Source organism: Echeneis naucrates, chromosome 21 (assembly GCF_900963305.1).
Source record: "Echeneis naucrates chromosome 21, fEcheNa1.1, whole genome shotgun sequence".
In the NCBI taxonomy this organism is placed as follows: Eukaryota; Metazoa; Chordata; class Actinopteri; order Carangiformes; family Echeneidae; genus Echeneis; species Echeneis naucrates.
In genome coordinates this window covers 19,585,048-19,605,568 of record NC_042531.1, presented here as the reverse complement: position 1 = coordinate 19,605,568, position 20,521 = coordinate 19,585,048, and the positions used below count along the sequence as shown (strand labels likewise).

The following is a 20,521-nucleotide window of genomic DNA, read 5'->3' as shown; positions in this document are numbered from 1 at the left end:
TTCACTCATCAGTTTGAAGTAATGTAAGGTAAGACATTAGCAGGTCTCAGAGTGAAAAGGTTGGAGACCCTTGTCATAGAGACAGATGATTAAAGAATCAACTCCATCCTTTTTTAAACCTTATGAGTCACAAAGCCTCCCGAGACTGAACTGGTAAAGACTGCATGAACCTGATTAAACTGATCATATTCTCACTGTGGTTGGATATTGTCTGATGCTGTCAACAAAATTCCTCATGTGCTTCATGGCGTTACATTATCAGCTAGATATTTGCTGTCAAATGTGAGAGGAGATCAAAGGTCAAAGGTCAAAGTTGATTATTAACTATGACTCCGAAACCTCCTAATTTACATCCCAGATTTGAACTTACTAATATTGTGTTTTCAGACACCTACTTTTAAACACGTACATTGGGATGATGCATTTGTTGTTTCTTCATGATGACATGCTTGTGTGTAAAAGGCTGCATGAAACTTACTCTGTAACTTCGAGATATATACACCACAGGCAGTGCTGCACTTTGTCTGTTGAACTAGCTGTCACACAGGACACACAGCTGTCCAGTGTTACAGGAAATAAACTAATGGCTGACAAACATGGGAAGGATTTCATGGATGTCTAATTATTTTGATTACAAAACCAGTCATCCGTTGTAGCATTAAGGATGACTTGGCCAACACAGATATACTCTTCATAAAAAAAAAAAAAAAGATAGAATGTGATGGAGAATGTCTCCACTTGACACTAAGGAGATTAAAATGGGACTCACTTCAGCTCTGCTCGACATGCCTCAGGAAAATTATGCTCTGCATGACACAAAATCTCTACTGTCTTGTGTAATAGCCAGTTACTGTCAATAGTCAATAGTCAACTGTCAGTGTATATCCAACTTTCAGGATGCTCGTGTTTACATGGTGCACTTGGTTTGTAGACATTCACAAATGTACGGGGGTTGGCTTCTATTATCTAAATTCAAGGCCGCCATGCAGCAATTTATGCTGAATCACTAACAGACTGGGTGATAATTCCACAAATTGTGGCGTAGAACTGAAATGCAGATATCTTTTCATGTGTCAGTCAGAAACAGTGTGACTCTGAACAGGGCTTCCCTTTCATGATCTTTAGCACTTTGTTAACAGTTTTTTGTTTTTTGACTTGAACTATAGGACGTATGTATATCATATTGTGTAGCTTTTGCAGCATTATCAGTCCAAACCTTGAAGCTTTGGAACCCTCAAGACCTCAGAGGTATGGTATCTGGACCAAGATTTTATCAGCAAATCCTGTAAATTCCCAGCGCTTCCAGGTAGAGCTGCTATGGATCGGGCTTGTTTGTCCAAGTGAACATCCTGAACTGGTTGTAGTCCTCATGTCCCTGAAAGTTGTTACAGTGTGCCAAGCAGCATTAACTTACTGTAAAAGGCCACTGCCATTGGGGAATACTGTTTTCATGAAGACCTGGACTTGTTCTGAACCAGTTTAGGTTGGTGCTACATGTCAGAGTAACAGCCACATGGATGACTGACCCATCGTCTCCCAGTAGATCATTGTCCAAAGTGTCACACTCTCTCCACCAGCTTGTCTTCTTCCCATAATGCATTCTGGTGCCATGTGGATGGATGGATGGATGGATGGATGGATAGATAGATAGATAGATAGGTAGATAGATAGATAGATAGATAGAACCATGATGCTCTGGGTGTTCAGACACCTTTCTCTCAGATTTGTTTTTTTTACATATCAACCCACAGTGATGCAATTAGAAAAGGATCATCAATGCTCTTCATCTAGCAGTGGTCATGATGCATATATTGCTGATATCGTAGAATAGTACGGTTATTGTTAGGTAAGCAGTGTGTTAAAGTGCTGTTGACAAATAAAGGACGTCATTAGTGGTGTTTAGTCATGAAATAAACTTCACTCTACTACGTAGATGTGGGAGCACTTCTGGAAACAGATGACTCATGCAAGGGAGACAGGTGTTTCCAGTTTATTCAGACACTGTTCAAAGAGGGTGATCTTCAGCAAGTAACACAGAACATGCTACAGACAGAAAATGGCACTGGCATTATAGTACGAGTCCAACTATTTCAGTACAGACCCAGTAGCGGACTTTAACAACTGACAGACATCCGTTAGTCCACAAGCCATAACAATGCTGTTAGCTGTGGTCAAGGTTAATTAGCGCAAAAACTCTTGAGTTGTACTTAAAGGATTTTTGGTAAGGTAACCATGGCACTCAAAAAGCAAGCACAAGCACAATGTCATTTATTGCTTAGTTGGTGAATATTGGTTGTACACTTCTTTTACAGGTTTGACTATGCGTGGAAATGTAGAGAGCAGTGAGTAATTTCGAACACAACCTACCTGAACGTCTGTGCTAGATGTAGGAAAATTCTACTGGGTTTTGCTGATAAATCGCGTTCAGACGGACGTCAAGCCACGATGATTCTCACCCTCACAATAGAACCAGTTCATCTTTTAGCCGAGATCAAATCAACATTTGTGCCATATTTGTTCCCTCAAAAGGCTAGAGATATTGCTGTTGCAAACATGGGATGGAAGGGTGGAAAACCAAAAGCAGGAGCTCCATAAAAGCTGCATCATGATTTAATTATCCCATTCTGCCTTAATGTTGAACGGCCTATCTGAAATAGTTGATCCTGCTGGTGGCACCCAGCAAATGTATCCACATAGGGGAGCTAAATGTCTCCTGTAGAAATGTATCATTGTAGACAGAGATGTAAAACAATACATTTTAATAGTGCAGAGTAAGTATGAAGACAGTCTTGGAAAGTAGCATGATTCAAGAGCTTATGTTGATAGATGGGACGTTGTGATGGCCGCATCTTCTTTTAAAATCTTATAACATTTTCACTAATGGCATTTGACATTTAAAAAGACAAAAAAAAAAACAAAAAAAAAAACACAGATAACAAAAACCATGACAAAAAAAAAACCTGAGAAACAATATATAATAATCACACCCATGATTCCACAAGCACCACTGATAAAAGGATGAAAAGATAACTGTATGTTGTCAACATGGGAACTGTCACACCTGCAGCCATGACACAGGGTGGCCCTCCCCAGCAACTCATTTCCACCTCCACTTCATATGTCCAGTCAATGGTGAGGACAATAAAAACCCTCCATGTAATGGGATGAGAGGAATAGTATGGACACCTCACCTTTAACTGTAATGTTTACACGACGCACACTGAGGATGCTAAAAAGGCTTTTTTCTTCCATCACATGAAATCACATCCGGACTAAATATTTTTTGTTTAGGAAAAAAAGAAAATTGAAAAAGACTCACATACAACAGACCGATTGATGTGATATAATCTCTTGTTGCACTCAATAGAAATCAGCTGCAATACACACTAGCAGTAATTGTTAAATAATACATCCAATATAAACCGATACATGATCTGTGGTTTTTGTCCTGGTTTCACAAATACTCTGCTTAAGTTTAACCATGTACAGTATTTACACCACATGAAAACAAGGCTGCTTTTCAAAGCACACCACTCTTATTGCAATGAGACATTTGTGTAGCTTACAGCAAAACTGTGGCTCTGTCACAGTTTGTCTTCGGGTATTCAGCACTGAAATTGAGAAGCTGATGGTCTGTGGTAAATTGATGCTGGAAGAAGAAAAATTATATCGCAGTTTTTATGAAAAGAACAAACCCTAAGATTAAAAAAAATAATTAAAAAAAATGAAATTTTCACTGAGATGTTCTCAGGACAGTGTTGATATCACCTAAAGGTCTGAAAGTACATGATTACCTGGGCTGGTGAGGCTGCATAACAAAATTTGTCACTGTGCTAGATTCCTAATTTTGATTATTTGTCTTAAGACACTGATTTGTCAAATGGTTGACTTGCAGAAGCAGGAACAGCATTTTAAATTCCACAAGACAGTGAGGCCAAATCAGCAAACTTTAACAAAGTCTGTTGGTATTAGCAATGGTGCAGAAGTTCAGTGTATTATCAAAGGAAGAGCTTCACTGTCATGCTGCCTTGATGATACGAATACCATTGGTAATGACTACGTTTTGCTCTGTAATGTGCTATGGCTCCACACACTCTTCAAAAGTTAACAACATCCAGTACAGATTATCAACCTTCATTAAATAGAGATGAGAACTCTATCCCAAGGTACTCAATCTCTGTTAGTGCTATGATCAAGTTCCACATGTATCAAACAGCACTCTCAGAGAGAATAACTACTGATAATATAAAATGACAAAAATAAAAAAGATGGCAGGATTGTCGCTAAAATGTAGAAAATAAATAGGTTTGATAAGGAGGCACTGGTGCAGTTCACTGTCGGCGAAAGCTTCCAGATTGTCCATTCAGCAAGATCCACGATCACGACCTGAGGAGATAAATAAGAACATATTATTACTTTGAAATGATTACATTCCATAAGAAAAAAAAAAAAAAAAAACATGTTCATCAGCCCTTTTGACTTAGAAATTGAACATGCAAAGATTTGCCTCGGCAGCATTGTTGCAGCTCTCTGCTCACATCATGAAGTTTCCCAGTCGCTCCATAGAGCGAACATTCGGGTCAGTTTGCCCAGGTGGCCAGCTCTATAAGGGACCTGGTTGTTTCAGACTGTTTAAGAATCACGGAGGACACTGAGCTCTTGGAACACTGACAGCAGCAGAGTTACTTTTGTACCATTCCCCGAATCTGAGCCTCAACACAATCCTGTGCCCGAGTCTTTCTCATCATGGTTTTCTCAAATCAAATTTTATTTATATGGCGCCAGATCATAACAAAGGCATTTCAAGGCACATACAAAGCAGGTCTAGACCCAACTCTTTACAGAATTATTTAAAGAGACCCAAGAAATCCTTCCATGAGGCAGGAAAAGACTTATATAGTGTGTGCTTTTAAATGTTGTCTCTAGCCAATTGATTTTAGAGAGATGATCAAGAAAAACTTAAACATCAAGTGCCAAGGCAAAAAGTCTTAATTTCAGTTTTTCCTTTTCAAAAAAAATCAGCAAAAATATTCTACAATTCTGTTTTCACTTTGTCATTACGAGGCATTGAGTGATGGGAAAATAACATTTTTAGAGGGTGTAAAGACTTTCTAAATGCACAGTATATACCCAGCAGACACTGTTCTAAATTGCACCGTTTCCATTCCCCACTAACACCTCCATTAGAATCCACATGCTGGGTTAAAAGTCTCTCTCAGAACTACTGGCAATTACTTCACAAGTCGGAAAAGCAGATAAGAAAAGTTTGACAAAATTTCTGAGACAGCAGTTTCCCCCGGATTTGTTGAGTGGGTGGCCCATTTATTCATCATCTTCCACTTAGCCATTTCTGGGATGCAAGGGGTGTGTGAGCCAATCCCAGCTCACATTGGGTAGGGCGGGGTACACCCTGGACAGGTCGCCAGTCCATCGCAGGGTGGGTGGCCCATATTTAAAATGTTTATCTAATCATCATCCTGTCCAGCTCATCCTCTGTCCCCCTTACTCAACATGTCCAAACACTGCAACCAAGAGACAAATGCTTGACAGATGTTGAGGGCAAACAACTCAAGGCACACAGAAATAAATACTGGGCTTTATCAACTGTTGCAAAAGCCTTTTAAGACTTCAAGTAGCTCCAGACATGTTTCAAAGCATGTAAAGTTCCTCTGCTATGATGTATCTTTTGTTTGTCATGAATTTCCTATATTAAGAGTGTAAAAAGTAAAACTTGGACTGGAAGCTAATCTACTCCTAGTTGCTGTATAAAAATACATTTTCAGGTTTATTTAGCCGCACCTCTTGTCCCCCTAAAGTTAAGAGGACTGGTTCTTTACGTTGGTGAGACATGAATGCCCCGAATGCCTGATTGTCTGAATTAGTTTTTCACTACAGTTCAGAGTACAGTCTTGGTGCTGACTAATTATTTTACACATTTGTATTGTCTTGCATTATACTGATGGTGACAAGGTTAAAACCATGATCTCTTTCTTTAGATCATTCAAAAGCTTTTTGGTGAATTTGAAAGATGAACACAAAACACTGGCATACTGTCAACTTTTAAAATTGTGGTGAATGTTTTATTAAATGTGATATGCCAAACCAAGCATCAGGCTTTCTTGGAGACTCGAAACTAGAGACTGCTATAAACTCGTTGGGAAAACATTCAGTTAAATTAGTAGTGTGAGAAGAAAGACCATTTTCACATTGATTTAAATAAAAATCAGACTTCTTTTTAAACCCTGTGGAGTTACCCTTGATGGTCATTAAGCAGAATTCAAGTTCTCTCTCTCTCTCACACACACACACCCACACTCAGAGACACACTCTCACACTGTGAGACAGAGATTATTATACTTTCTTTTTTTTTTCGAACTGGGGGGGCTTCAGTTTTTCAACTTACTCAGTTGATTGCTGTATGCGTTCACATATTCACACACAAGCACACAGACACACACATGCACACAGAATAATATGCACATCACAAACACCAATGAACAACACATTTGCCAAAGCCGAGAGGGTTAAGTGATCATTTACCTGTGTTACACTACTGGATCATGAACAGAAACTTCCTTCATTGGGGGAGACAGTGTTTAGAGGAATAAGGCTTTCAAACTGCTCGCTGTCCTCTGGCAGTCTGTAAGCAGAGGAAGGGGCTGTCACTCATCATCAAAGTCATTAACTATGACAAGCATCAAAATCATGATTATCTTGCATCACCATGGGAGGGCTAGAATTCTTCTGTGATCTATTCTTTTGTGAATAGATCACAGAAATGCGGCAGAGGTTCACCAGTCGAGCATGTACTTTACTTAACTAGCTATGAATGGAGCCAGTAGTCCTTGTGAGAACGTCAGACAAGTGTGTGTCAAAGTTCAGGTCAATTCATTTTTAACATTTCACATAACACAATACACTGAGACAACAGCCCACTCTAAATTAAACTATTTTAAATGATTGTGAAAATAAATAAATAAATAAATATATTCACATTTCACAAACTCACAACTTACTTCCTGCACAGACTTGATCCCTGTTATGTACGAGTGTGCGTGTGTACTGTGTATGTCTGTGTCTATAAATAACTTCCATTGGTCAAATGGCTCTCACAGAAGCACCAGTTTCAACCATCAGGCATCTGTTTCCATTTGTACTCTTGTTGGAGTTGCGTCATAAACGCAATAGTAACCACATCCCTTGCTACTGAGTCCACTTGAAAATGACCATGCAAGAGTAATGTCCCCGTATGACTAATAACATTTCTGGACATCCAGGAATGAATGTTCAAGTGGTACGGTAATTTGATTAGTCTAATATACTTTAAGACACGAGCTCACAGACAACAAAGAATGAGAGGCTGAAATGTGTGAACACAGTGATCTGCTCCTGCACTATTTATGAATGTTAACTTGTAACAACAAAAACATATCTATTTTTGAAGGTAGTATATGTAATCGAATGCTTTCAAACTTATACAGGACCACAGGCAGACCAGTAATGTAATAATTGTCCATGAATAAAATAGGCACATTATGAAAACAATGTTGCAGAGACTTGAAACTTTTTCACAATATATGGCTCATTTCTTTTATGATTTGTAAAAGTTCCATAACCTTGGAAAGAAATTTTAAGAAAGGAGTGAAGCCCCTTATATATATTTTAATTAAATGAATTCAGAAAGTGACTAATCATTTTCAAATTTTTTATTGATTTTGAATAATCAGTTTCGGGCAGATGCACTGAACTGACTAACTAAAACTAAAGGAAATACTTGTTGTGTATTTGTGTATTGTATTGTTGTGTCACAGTGACCCCACACATCCATTGGCTGTGGTTGCGCTGCAGTTGTGTCCAGCAGCTCCAGCAGCCGCCTGTTCTTCAGCGCCTACACTTTGTTCCATGAAGTATAAACAGATCATACAGAACTGCTGACAGATGTTTTATGGCAGTCGTTTTATCACTCTAACAACTGCCAGAATGCTTACTGATAAGATGCACAGTAGATTTCCATCTGTTCAAATGCTGGTTACTGTCATTCTATATTTATGTGTATGTCTGTGTGTGTTTGTCCTTGTAAGCAAGAGTTATTCTGTCTCTGATCTATCGTTTTACAAACATCAGTTGATTGTCAAAGATTTCAGAAAATGTCCTCTTTATTGTTGCATTGTTGTGACCCCTCTCATGTTCCACCTTTCTAGAGCGTGCTGGTATGTAAGCTAGAGCACAAAGAGATATGGCTCATATATCTTGGCTGAGTTTAATATGTCTATCAGGGTTTACCTCTGAATGCGATGCTTCCGGCAAATGAAGGCATAGACTCTCCTCAACCCCACAAGCACAGGATCCCAGTTGTTGTAATGGCATAAGAGTGTAGCGATGAAGAAGGAGAGGAAGACGGGGACTGCTCCAGCAAAAAATAACCATGAAAAACGTACCTGAACAGACACAGAGGAAAGTAACTGGTTACTACTGAACGCTCCAAGTTTCAGGGATTAATTTTTCAGCATAAGGTATTGCAGTGTATTGCAACAATAACTGCAGCGACTTTTGGATGAAGAGATGAGATGAGGAAAAGAAGTAAAGGCTTAAATGAACTAAAAATATACAGACTTCATTTTGCAATACATTCTGAATCACCTTCCCTACATTCAACTATGCCATACAAACATTATCTTGACTCTTTTCAAACTCAAATCTGATTGTAAGCAATCTGCTGTATGTACTTACCTTCTGCATACAAATATCTGCGATAATAGAGAGTGGGATAGTGAGGCTAAGTGCCAGAGTTCCAATCAGTGATGAAGTGAGGAAACAGCCCCTGTGGAGAGCAACAGAATATCTTTAAAAACGTTCGAACTAATGTTACTTTATATTAAAATCAGGTCACCTCATCAGGTCGATATCTAGATGGAGACCTGACCGATAGTATCAAAATGTTTTGAATCAGGTTTGAATTACAGGATTTGTGGTCTGCAAAAATTATTTGCTCACCAGAGCCAGAGGAACTCTGAGAGAACAGTTCCAATGAGACCATTGATGAGGATGTACGTCCACACCAGTTGGCTGGGAAGTTCAAATGCCTCGAAGCCTGTGTAGTGGAGCACCAGGAATCCTGGCCAAAGCAGCAGCAGGTTGAACAGACCCACAAACCCTGAGAGACATACAGCAGTTCAGCCTGGACAACTCTGAGCACAACCATCATCAGCTACAGTGGCAACACGAATACAAAGCACTCAAAGTGAACCTGGTCTGCTCCCTTCTCTGGACCACTTCTGGTAGAACCAGACCAAGAGATGTTGGAGATTCTCCATCTCAGTTGTCTACACATCACAGTTTGCTTCTTGTCAGAGTCGATCTCATCTTCACAGTGGACCATTTTTTCTGCTTCAACATCAACTAAATGTTCACCTGCTGTCTGATATATCGACCCACTGATAGCTGCCATGGTAACTAGATAATCAATGTTATTTACTGAACTTCAAGATAACCTAAACGCCTATTTGGCCTATATTCAATTGAAGAAACAAAAAAATAGTCTGAATTCTTACATGCTGTCATGAACTTGGTTGACAACTGACAGAATGCAATGACACAGCCATGATAAAAGACGATGCTTCAAGTATAGATGCTACAAAATCTAAAATATGCATGCTTCTCGCACATCTTAGAAAGGAGGGAACAGTGTTGCTACTAGCCATAGGACACCTTTGTTGTTAGCACAGTTAAACTGAAATTACTACTCCTAGTAAACAGGATAACAACAGTAAAATCATTTCACCTGTAAGTATCAAACCGGCAGAGATACTGCAGTAAAATAGGGAGTATTTGCAGACACACTGTCCCACATTTGATCCACTGGTTAGAGTGTGGGTTTCTGGCCAGGGGGATGGATATAGATAGGTACAGACTTGGCAGGGTACAGTTCACAGATGGCCCTCAGTTAAAATTGCTCCCAATTCTGCAGGTGCAGGAATTTATGCCCCCATAGCACTTTCCAGAGTGCAGCAAGGTAGGTGATGACTGGGATGGGATAAAAATTTGAAGATTTTGTTTGCTCTGTGAAAGAGATGGGTTCCTTGCAATGTGAGAGTTGGAAACATTTCAGTGCTGTCCCTGTTGATAAGGACTTAGTAGTTCTATTTATTTTCCAGGTGTTCAAAGCCAGGGCACCAACCTCCCTGTCAAAGAGAGTGAGGTGCAGGTGGTCATCTCAACACTGCTAGATGATCAAGGTGTCTAGACCAATACTAGGCCAGAGGCTTTGGTGTACAGCTCTACATGTACAAAGCAGGGGTTATGACATATCTTCTGGAATGTCCTGAGATATGAAATCCCAAAGACTTGCCCAGAAATTAATCTTGGAAATATTGAGAATATGGTAATGAGAGAAGATCTGTACTTGACTAAAGTATTACTCGTAGTAAGTACAAAAAGTGGTCACAAGACACTGGCTTAATGTAAATGTCCCAAAACAGGAACAGTGGCTGGAAATTGTCCAGGAAATCTGTGTTATGTAAAAATTGACATATCTTCTGAGATTGTTGTTGTTTTAATTTGCACCTTGTTTGCCGTATTGTTTTGCTTATATCCATGTGACAACACAATAAAAATTTCAGTTATAAAAAAAGAAATGCAGGGTTATGGCATTTGGGTCTTGTCTGGTCTGAATTTTTTAAGGTTAGAATTGAGACAGGGTGAGATGATGGCTAAAGACAGGGAAGACAGATTTCAAGGATATGTGTGAGGTTTTGGTTTTCAATCATGGCCTGCTGCTTTCCCTGTGTCCACAGGCCTGAATACACATCACTGTAAACACAGCAAAATCTGCAGAAGTACAGTTTTCCTACCAAAGAACATGGGAATGTCGAGCTTATCCTCCCGATCCACTCGCCTCTTAATCATTACGATATAGACAGCGTAAAGTATTGCCCCCGCCAGAGACCAAAGAGAACCTTCACAGAAAAGAAAGAGTCACCATATTTGGAAAGAGGCTTTCAAACTATATTATTTACATAACTGATGTATAAGAGTGGGAGATACTTGCTGTCTCCATGGTTACCTATGACACCTTTCCCATCAGGGTCGTCCATGCTGGAGAAACTCACAAGGGCCACACCTCCCATGCTGTACGTGAAGAAAATTATGACAAAAGGAATAAGAAGAGGAACAACAGGAATACTATATTCACCAATTATGTTTTCACACACAGGGCTTTGACAACTGCATTTTACCCATCAACGAGCAGCTGCAGCCTGGGGAGCAGTGGGGGGGGGGGCAGTTCAGTGATCTGCTCAAGGGCAGTGGATATCAAGGGCACGGAAAGCACTGTCTTACTCACTCCCCCACCTGAATTCTTTTCCTTCTGATTCAAGAGATCACTCTGATCAAGCTACTTTCACACACAAATTCACACTCTGAATTCAACCAGTATGGAATAGGATTGAACGATAAGTCTGGTTGGGAAACCTCTGGACTGTCCACATGGAGTGAACATTTTTTCCACAGCTCTTCCTATACAGACAGCAACATAAAGGCATTCAATGACTGACAGATAGACAGATAGATAGATATATAGACAGACAGACAGACAGGCCAACAGATACTTTATTATAAGACCCCATGGGGAAACTGGTTTGCCACCAGATCAGACCATACAGCCAACAGACAACACAATACACACCAAATAAATAAATAATTCTACCCTAAGAGGGAAGTAAATACATTGAAATAAATGAAAACGTTATTAAAAGTCATTGAAACAAAACATAAATTACATTACATAAATTAGATTTTTTTTTCCATTTGAAATAGTGAATTAATGATACACTTCTTTTTGATGATACACTATCATGAATCTGTGATGGGAGTAATCGGACTGCCAGAGCACATCATCATGTGGTCTGAATGATCAGCTCTCAAATTAGTCCTGAATGTGTCTGAGGTGCATTCACACCTAAACTTACAGCTGACCACTTGTGATCACATCACATGGGAAACGCCTCAGACTCTGACCAGTATAAGGGGTTTAAAAAGCTAATAATACTTAAGAAGAACAAGGGTGGATCTCGTATCCGAGTATGACCCAGTGTATTCATAATCATAACCAAAGGTCACCATTAGGACAGCTAACACCAACTTCACAGCAAGCATCTGCTTATGGAGTATAGTTATTGGTAGATTTCAAAACACACTGTATAAAAGAAAACATCCACTTATGTAGGTAAACAACCTCCCAACATGACAGCAGCCAACACTTTCATTCAGCCTTTACCTCAGAGCCACAGCCAGCAGTTTCGACAAGGTGAAGCGGTCGGTGCTGTTGCTGGGAAATATGGCTGCTAAGATGAGTGTGAAGAGTCCTGAAGAAGGAAAAGTGGCAGAGGACAATGAGGAGGCAGACTAGGCACAGACAGGCTCCTCTCTAGACTATTTTCCCCACTGTCCATTCTCACCTTAACTTTTACTTATTGACATGAAATTGTAAGATAGATTCACCTGAAGTGGACGACAGGATGTTAACGATTGCAACCTGCACGTCAGACAGCGCTTCCTGGTAGGACAGGTTGGCCAGGAACCACTGAAAGACAAACAGAGGTGGTGATGTAAGAGAATTGGAAAAAACAACACAACAGGCCTTTTGTGAAAAGATCAAGCCATTCCTTGTCTGGAATTCAGGCCGAAGAGGAGAGCTAAACTACCACCCACCTACATCACTGGTGACTGCATGGAGAGCGCAAAACTTTAAATTCAAAATAATCCTCTCCTCTAATGACCTGGACAACTAACAGTCAAAAAGGTGCTTCAGCAGCTTTACATTCTGAGAATACTTAGAAATACCAACCTGAACAGTGATCTGCTGCTAGCCTTCCACCAAGCTGCCATAGAATTCATACTAGCCTATGGTATCACGGCGTGGTATGCAAGGGTGCTCTACCTCAGACAAAAAGGCCCTGCAGAGGGTCAAAAAGGCAGTACAGAAAATTGTTGGCCACCTCCTGCCCTCTCTTGAAGATATTGCCAATAGAGGGTACCACTGAGGAGCCATAAACATTACCAAGGACTCTACACATCCTGTCCACCATCTGCTACCATCAGACAGACTATAAAGATCTGCAAAAACAGACACATGTAGCCCTGTAGCAATCTGCACTTTAAACTTTACCTTCTAACTTAATTCTGATGCCATATATGCTGCTCACGTGTGCTTGGATTTTATGTAGTTTGCACCTCAATTCTGTATACGCATGCACATGAAATAACCAAATGTTCAGGCATAGCATTATGACCACCTGCCTAATATTGTGTTTGACCCATTGAGGCATAGACTCCACTAGACCCCCAAAGGTGTCATGGGAAGTTGCAAATCAGGACCTCCAGAATTGTTTGTCTAGAACATCCCACAGATGCTGGATTGGGTTGAGATTTGGGGAATTTGGAGTTCAAGTAAACACTTCAAATTTGTTGTTGTGCTCTTTAAAGCATTGCTGAAAAATTTTTGCTTTGTAGCACACTGCGTTATCCTGCTGAAAGAGGCCACGGCCATCAGGGAAAATCATCTCTAGGAAAGAGTGAATATGTTCTGTAGATGCTTTGGTAGATGGTACAGGCCAAAGTAACATCCACATGGATGGCAGGACCCAAGTTTTCCAAGCAGAACATTGCCCAATGCATCCCACTACCTCTAACCCACTGCTTGCCTTCTTCCCATAGTGCATCCTGGTGCCATGTGTTCCTCGGGTAAGCGATGAGCATGCACCCGACGTGCTGAGTGATGTAAATGTGATTCATCAGACCAGGCCACCTTCTTCCATCACTTCTTGGTCTAGTTCTGATGCTCACGTGTCCATTGTTGATACTTTTGTTGGTGCAAAGGGGTCAGCGACAATGCATACTGACCACTGTAGACTGGGAACACCCCACAAAAGCTGCAGTTTTAGAGATGCTGTGTCTAGCATCACAATTTGGCCCTTGTTTTTGCTTTTTAAAACAAGGATCTTAAGGTCAGCTACAGGGAGGGGGAGGAAGATGTCCCTAGTATTGTTGCCCCACCACTTCGGATGTTCTAAGCTCAAAGGAGTGAAACATCACTAATGAGTGGCTCCTGGCAGCTGACCCAAAAGTACGGGTGGAGGTGTGTGAGACAGCAATGCCCTCCAAGTAGCATGTATCTGCATTTCCATCATTCAAAGAAATCGTAGGAGAAAGGCCAATATAAGACACATGATCTCTTGTGTACTGTGACAAATTAATACCTACATTATTAAACTGAGGTTTAGTATTAGCTGCACTAAATACTGACTTTGTGCACACATTCTATTGTCGCATTTAGGAAGCTATGGCTCAAATGGCTGAGCGGGCTGACCACTGATCATTGTGCTGGCAGTTGTAACCCAGAAGTGTCAGGAAGTGTAATAACAACAACAAAATCAACTATGCAGATGGTGTTCTTGCTGTGATGACTCTTAAAAGTCCAGCCGACAACCATATTCTGATGTCATTTCTGTCTGCAGTTAATAAGTCATAATATAAATACAATAATACTTTTTCAAATTTATTAAAAATTTAAACTGCTTTTACGGGACACTAAAATGTGGTAGGATGCATTCTATTTTCTTTAAATATGTCTGAGATCTTTATAGTGACTCCTGATGTGACTTATATAGATTAGAAAGGCACCTGCCACTGTCACACAATACACCTTGCCTCTCAGTGCCCAGTCTATGAAGCCCAAGGAATTTTGCCATACAACTGTCAAAAGGTTAAGTGCATGAGTATAGAGTATGAGTATAGCATAAAAAAAGAGTATAAAACCATTTAAACAGCTATGAGAGCTCCCATGAGCACAGTGGTCTAATGCAAGATGTTTGGAAACAGGAGATCCCTGGAGTTGGTTGCCCAGAAACCAGCGTTTGTAACCAGGAACAGTCACTCTAACAGTCGTTAATCCAGAGAGATTACCATTTTTCAAACATTTGCTGGTGGGTTGGTGAGATGGAAGCCACAGTAAATAAAAGGCACATGACTGCTCACCTGGCCAAACCAAAGTCACATCTATGTATCTGCTTCATTTCAAAAAACAAGATCTATAGAACATGCTAACAGATTTACAATAAAAGTATAAGCAGGTGGAAGGTGATGACTGTGTGTCTAGTCACTTATTTTTAATGGCGTAAAAGATTCACTTTTTATTTAAAAAAAAAAAAGAAGAAAGTTTTGAAGTAAGAATTTAAGTAGAATTAAACAAGTACTTTGTGCATTCAAATTGGTACTGAATGTGCACAACATCGTCTCCTGAAAGTAAAAAAATTGTGTTAATGTATTTCAATAGATTTAGTAGCTTTCATACGATACAGAAAAAATGAGATGTTACTCACCACAAAGCAGAAGAAGAAGCTGATTTTGGCCACATCAGTGATGGTTAGCTTGCCCACTGTGCGTAACATGGCCTCATGGTCCTTGGCAGCCGGGTAAGACATGCGGGAGATTTTGGCCTCCAGGGCCTGAGTGGAGGGCAGCTGGCGCACTTCCATGATATTACTGAAACGCACCCGGTGCTTTTTAGAAGCTGCTGGGAACCAGATTTGAAGAAAGAAATAAATTAACTTAATTTTTATTCAAAAGCACAAACACAAAAATGTATTGTTATTCTGAGGTTCCACTTGGATTTGCATAAGTAATATTCATTTGAACTAATAAAGCAACATATTCCCCTACTCAGACGCTAATGTAATAACCTAACCCTACAACAGAAATGCCAAATGTATGAAGCCTTGAAACTTCAAAGACACCAGAAATACTAATAGACTGTCTCAGAGCCTCTCTTATGTTGCTGTGGGCTCTCGAGCCTGTCAGACAGCCTGAAGAGCATCATCATGCTTTTCAATTGCTCTAGAAAAAAGAACCAAAAGCAAAATCTGATTCCTTGTCATTTTGTATTTATTGTAATAAATATACGCAAAAGAATTATTATTTATTGATTTTCATGGCTCAGCACTGCCATCTGCTGTTCGCATCTTATTTCTCATTCCTGAGACCAAGCCGATGAGGTTATCGATCAAATACAACTTTAACAGCTCAAAAGTGCTTCAAAAATTCAAAGAAAGATGCAAAGCCAACAGCATGCTTCATGTTTTACAAAGCAAAAATATCAGCTATATACTCACAAGATTTACAGTCTCCCGTTAAACAATTTGAGTGTTCAGCAGGGAAATCCTGGAACTTGACCGGCACATACAGAGGTTCACTCTGCAGAGGAACCAAAGACAGTTAGATATTTGTTCTTGATTGTGAAATAGTTGTAAAAACAATCAGTTTAAATTACTTTTGTATTTGAGAAATTATTTTTTGGCCTCCTTCTGCCAACAAAACAAAGAGTAAAAATAAAAATTATAATAATTACTATTTAAAAAAATTAGATAAATAAAAAAAAAAAAAAAAAAAAAAAAACAAGACTACACGAACCCACATACCAAACAATTGTTCACAGTGTTGTCAGTAGTGCACGGTCTGATGTAAGCCTCAGCATCAGCAAACTGCATAAAGATAAGATTAAACTGTCAATGATCCAAAGACTTTCTGCACCACATCTTTAAGCTGTGCCTGAGTGGCTTTGACTCAGCCAATGATGATTTGATCTCAACAGTTAAAAAAAACCTTAAGCTGACTCCGGCCCACACTACATCTTAAATGTCACTGTTTTTAATCTTAAGTACCAAAAACCTATTCTTCAGCCAGTGAGCTTAAACACAGGTCAAAGGAAACCATAATGAATCTGCTTTTTGATAAAAGCAGCTTAGTCGAAACAGTCTCATTCAGGTAATTACCAAATACCAAATTCACAATTTCGAGAGGGTTTCTGCGACAAATGCAGCTAAGAAACATCAAGTGACCTGAAGACCATCCTAAGATTGGATCAGTCTTTGTAATTGTGCTCTAACTTTTGAATTTGTTCTGTTCAAAGTAACTTAGCGGTGTGGTTAAAGTTTTTGTTTGAATTCGTATACACAGTAAAAGAAATGCAGTGAAATTAAAATGTACAAGAAATGTGTTACCTGCTTATGATAATCTATTGCTTTGCTCATATTATGAAGTCAGACATGGGTGCAAGGGAGTTCTTTATTTTGTTACTTCTAAAACCTCAGCATGTTAGAAATTAAATTTTTAAGTTTGAGGGAGATAAGCTTGGGTCACTGCTTTCACTACACAACGCAATACTCACGAGTCACACCACACTCAAGATTTTGCCTTTTCAGCTACAGTTCAATCTGTCTGGCAAAATATGTCTCAGAAGACATGGTGTATGGTTACCTGTTACTGAAGACATGAAATGTGGCATCATAAATTTTTGGGAGTAAAAAAAAAAAAAAAAAAAAGAGCTGTTTAAACCTGCTGCCCCCATGTAGTGAGAGTGTGGCTTGAGTACTTACAAATGCAGAGCTCCGGCGTTTCAGAGTGCCAGTGCACTGCTGCCTCCAGGGCCGCCACAGCAGAAAGCCCAGCAAATATAGCACAAACATGGAGGTCTTTGCGAAGGTGCTGAAGAAGGGTTTGTTGTATTCCTGTCGCTTAAAAATATACTGTAGGGACAATCATCATGGGGAAAATTAACTATAACAACTATTATCTGGAAAGCCTTCATACTATAGGCAGCAGATTTGGTTTCTTGCGTCTTGAATTGAAACTAGTTTGTGAAGTTAAAGATCATCCCTGGAATATTAATAAATGTTATTTATTCCACTGACAGAAACACTTCATCGATCACTCTACTTCACTTTAAAAGGAGTAAAAGGAAAGTTTATGATACAATTTATCAGATGGCTGACAAAAAAAATAAAAAAATAAAAAAATATGAATAAACATTTTCCAATGTTTATTCACTCATTCATCTTCTACTGCTTATCTGTTTCCTGGTCACCGGGGTTGTAGCGGGGTGTACAGGGTCAACACATAAAGACAGACAGAGAGGAATAACCACTCACACTCATGCCTCGAAATGGGCAATTTAGAGTTACCAATAAACCTAAACATGCATATCTTTGGATGGTGGGAGGAAACCGGAGGAACCTGGAGGAAACTGGAGGAAACCCACGCAGGCACGGGGAGAACATGTAAACTCTGGACAGAAAGGGCCCAGGCCCAGGAATCAAAACAACTTGCTGTGGCAAAACAGGAGTAACTGCTATTCCGCCCATATGCCTCCAATGTTTAGTTATTTCTTAATTGTTTTTCTGAAAGAAATGTCTGACTTTTTGAGATGCTTAATAATCTCCTCCTGTTTGTTTCCCATTGCTTTCTAACTCCACCCTCCCTTCTGGTGCTCATCAATTTTTCTTGTAATGATGCAAGAAGTTGTTAAATGATCCCCATTTAAGGCATTCAAGTTTAAAACCATGAAATGTTCTGAAGCTTTAACAATTCATCCATCCAGTAGAATAAAGAGCACCTACAATCTTAACATATATGCAGATATTTTTAACTTCAGCATTTTTCCTCACATTTGGTTGCGGCCTCAACACTAACCAGAAGATTTAAGAATTTCATGTTGAATTTTTGGGGGGAGAGAGGGGAAACATGTTAGTACCATATATACCATTAATACCAAGTACACTTACACCCCATCTCTTGTATCATTCCCATTGTATACTCATGCACCCCAACCCAGCACCCAACAGAAAATATGTAAAACAAAGGGGCAGAGTGTGACATAAGGCCTTACTGAGGTTAGCTCGGAGGAGGCTACCCAGATGACATCCACCAGCAGGAGTATTACCACCCCCAGGGCCATCCTCCTGCGCTGGGCTGCAGAGCTACCCTGAGAGCTCACCCGATTCATGATGAATGCCCATTCCATCAGGAACACTGATAAATGTGATAAGCAAAACTTCAGGAAGTAGCTCACAACTGCTGCCAACATTTTGAATTTGCTAATTAAGCAATTACTTTTTTTGAAGGAGAATACTGACATAGCAACAATGTTACAATTATTAAGTAAAATAGTATGTAAGAAAAAGATACAATTATTTAAACAAGCAGGTTTGTTTACGTGCTTTACAAGCATCTGCAATTTTAACATTCCCCTTATTGCCATGATTTACATGACCAGCACAAGCCCACCACTGGTTTGCCTTGTGGTTCGGGTTTGAACCCAGGCCCTCTGCATGCACCACTGAGCTACGTCCCCATGTACCATTTTTATAATATTTAAATTAATTGCTCGACCCTATGAGACATATGTCTCATACTGTACTCAGAATGATGAAATCACGCAAATGTGCATAACTGCGTTCCTTTTTGAAATGAACTCTGTGTATAGGCCCCGCACAGCTGAAAGAAAAGGAGGAGTTACATCCCTGTACACACCTGTTTGACAACAAAATTCACACCGAAATGTCCTACGTGGTCTTTCCAGCTCAGATTCAGTGGGCACAGTCAGAATCAGGTGAGGGTATTTAAAAACCTGGTCCAAAAAGAAAGCAAAAGAGAGGTGTGCTGTGCTGTCAGAGTTGACGGCTCTTGACTCTCCTGGCACTCTAACACCACCGAGCACAATGTGTCTTTATCTCAACTCACCTGCGGGTTTAGTGTTTCAGCTACATGTCAGCTGGAGCCAATGCAGAGACAGAACAGGCTGCCATGTTACTAACACTAAGAGTTAGGTTTTTCTATAGGTGCAATTCGCTTTGCCGGTGAAACCCATTAAAGTGCCCGCCGTCAGATAAGCCGTTTCTTTCACACCTGAAAGCTAGCCAAACTAAACGGTCGATATCAAAGCCTAGTCAATAAGTAATGCGGCAGGTGACGTCTCACTCTAACGTTAGAGGTAGTTCATTGACAGGAGCTGGTCAGGTCCGCCTATTGGTGTAGTTAACAATGGCAGGTATCGCCGCTGTGCTACTTTTACTTGTTTACAGATAACTCACAAGCTAACCGCTAACAAGCATTGTTAAACTGAACCGTCAATATTTTGCTAACGTCACTTTTACCTGAATACGAAGTGAGTTCATTTAGCATGCGCCATTATTCACATTTCTTTTAATGTTATTTGCAAATATAAATAAAATCGATCCGTTTTACGATAAAGTCACTGACAACCAAGTGACTGTAAACATTAGCACAGCCTGCCCTCTTCATTGTCAGGTGACATCATTTATGTTGTGCAGAGACTTATGGGATATGAAGTCTTAAAGTGGCATTCTTCCTTAACACATAACTTACATTTTGCTGTCATGTTAAAAATGAAGTTATGCACTTAGGTCATTATAAACAACCGCAATATACTTAAGATAGTATTTACAAGGATGAGAATTTGTTACAAGCAGGGCCAATGACATGAATGTTCTGACTTCAATATATGAAAGGCAACTTAATTCCCCCAAAAATCTGCATTTCATATAAAATAATTTGATGTTTAAACATTGCACTGAGCAAGCACTGAGACAGGATTTTCATCACATTATTTTTCAAAACGTTACTGTCATTTCATCTTCGTAGAAAATGTAACTGAATAAAGAGAACATCA

General features: G+C 39.7%; 1 protein-coding gene across 3 annotated transcripts; it reads right to left on the bottom strand.

Moving 5' to 3' along the window:
• Nucleotides 1-3,327: 3,327 nt before the first annotated feature.
• On the bottom strand, nucleotides 3,328-20,132 carry LOC115062154 (solute carrier family 35 member F5). 3 transcript variants are annotated; one of them, XM_029530778.1, is made up of 15 exons: nucleotides 19,986-20,132; nucleotides 18,719-18,861; nucleotides 17,430-17,579; nucleotides 16,473-16,535; nucleotides 16,167-16,248; nucleotides 15,378-15,571; nucleotides 12,499-12,580; nucleotides 12,275-12,362; nucleotides 11,063-11,127; nucleotides 10,851-10,955; nucleotides 8,995-9,154; nucleotides 8,731-8,821; nucleotides 8,284-8,438; nucleotides 6,541-6,640; nucleotides 3,328-4,386 (listed from the first exon to the last, which is right to left on the bottom strand). In XM_029530778.1, exons 1-14 carry the CDS (start codon nucleotides 20,011-20,013, stop codon nucleotides 6,559-6,561), a joined length of 1,488 nt encoding a protein of 495 aa, XP_029386638.1. In that variant the 5' UTR covers nucleotides 20,014-20,132; the 3' UTR covers nucleotides 3,328-4,386; nucleotides 6,541-6,558. The 3 variants fall into 3 exon arrangements, with proteins under 3 accessions (XP_029386638.1, XP_029386639.1, XP_029386640.1); XM_029530779.1 differs by having other exon boundaries at nucleotides 15,378-15,568; XM_029530780.1 differs by adding an exon at nucleotides 19,363-19,459 and having other exon boundaries at nucleotides 17,430-18,861; nucleotides 19,573-20,126.
• Nucleotides 20,133-20,521: the final 389 nt, after the last annotated feature.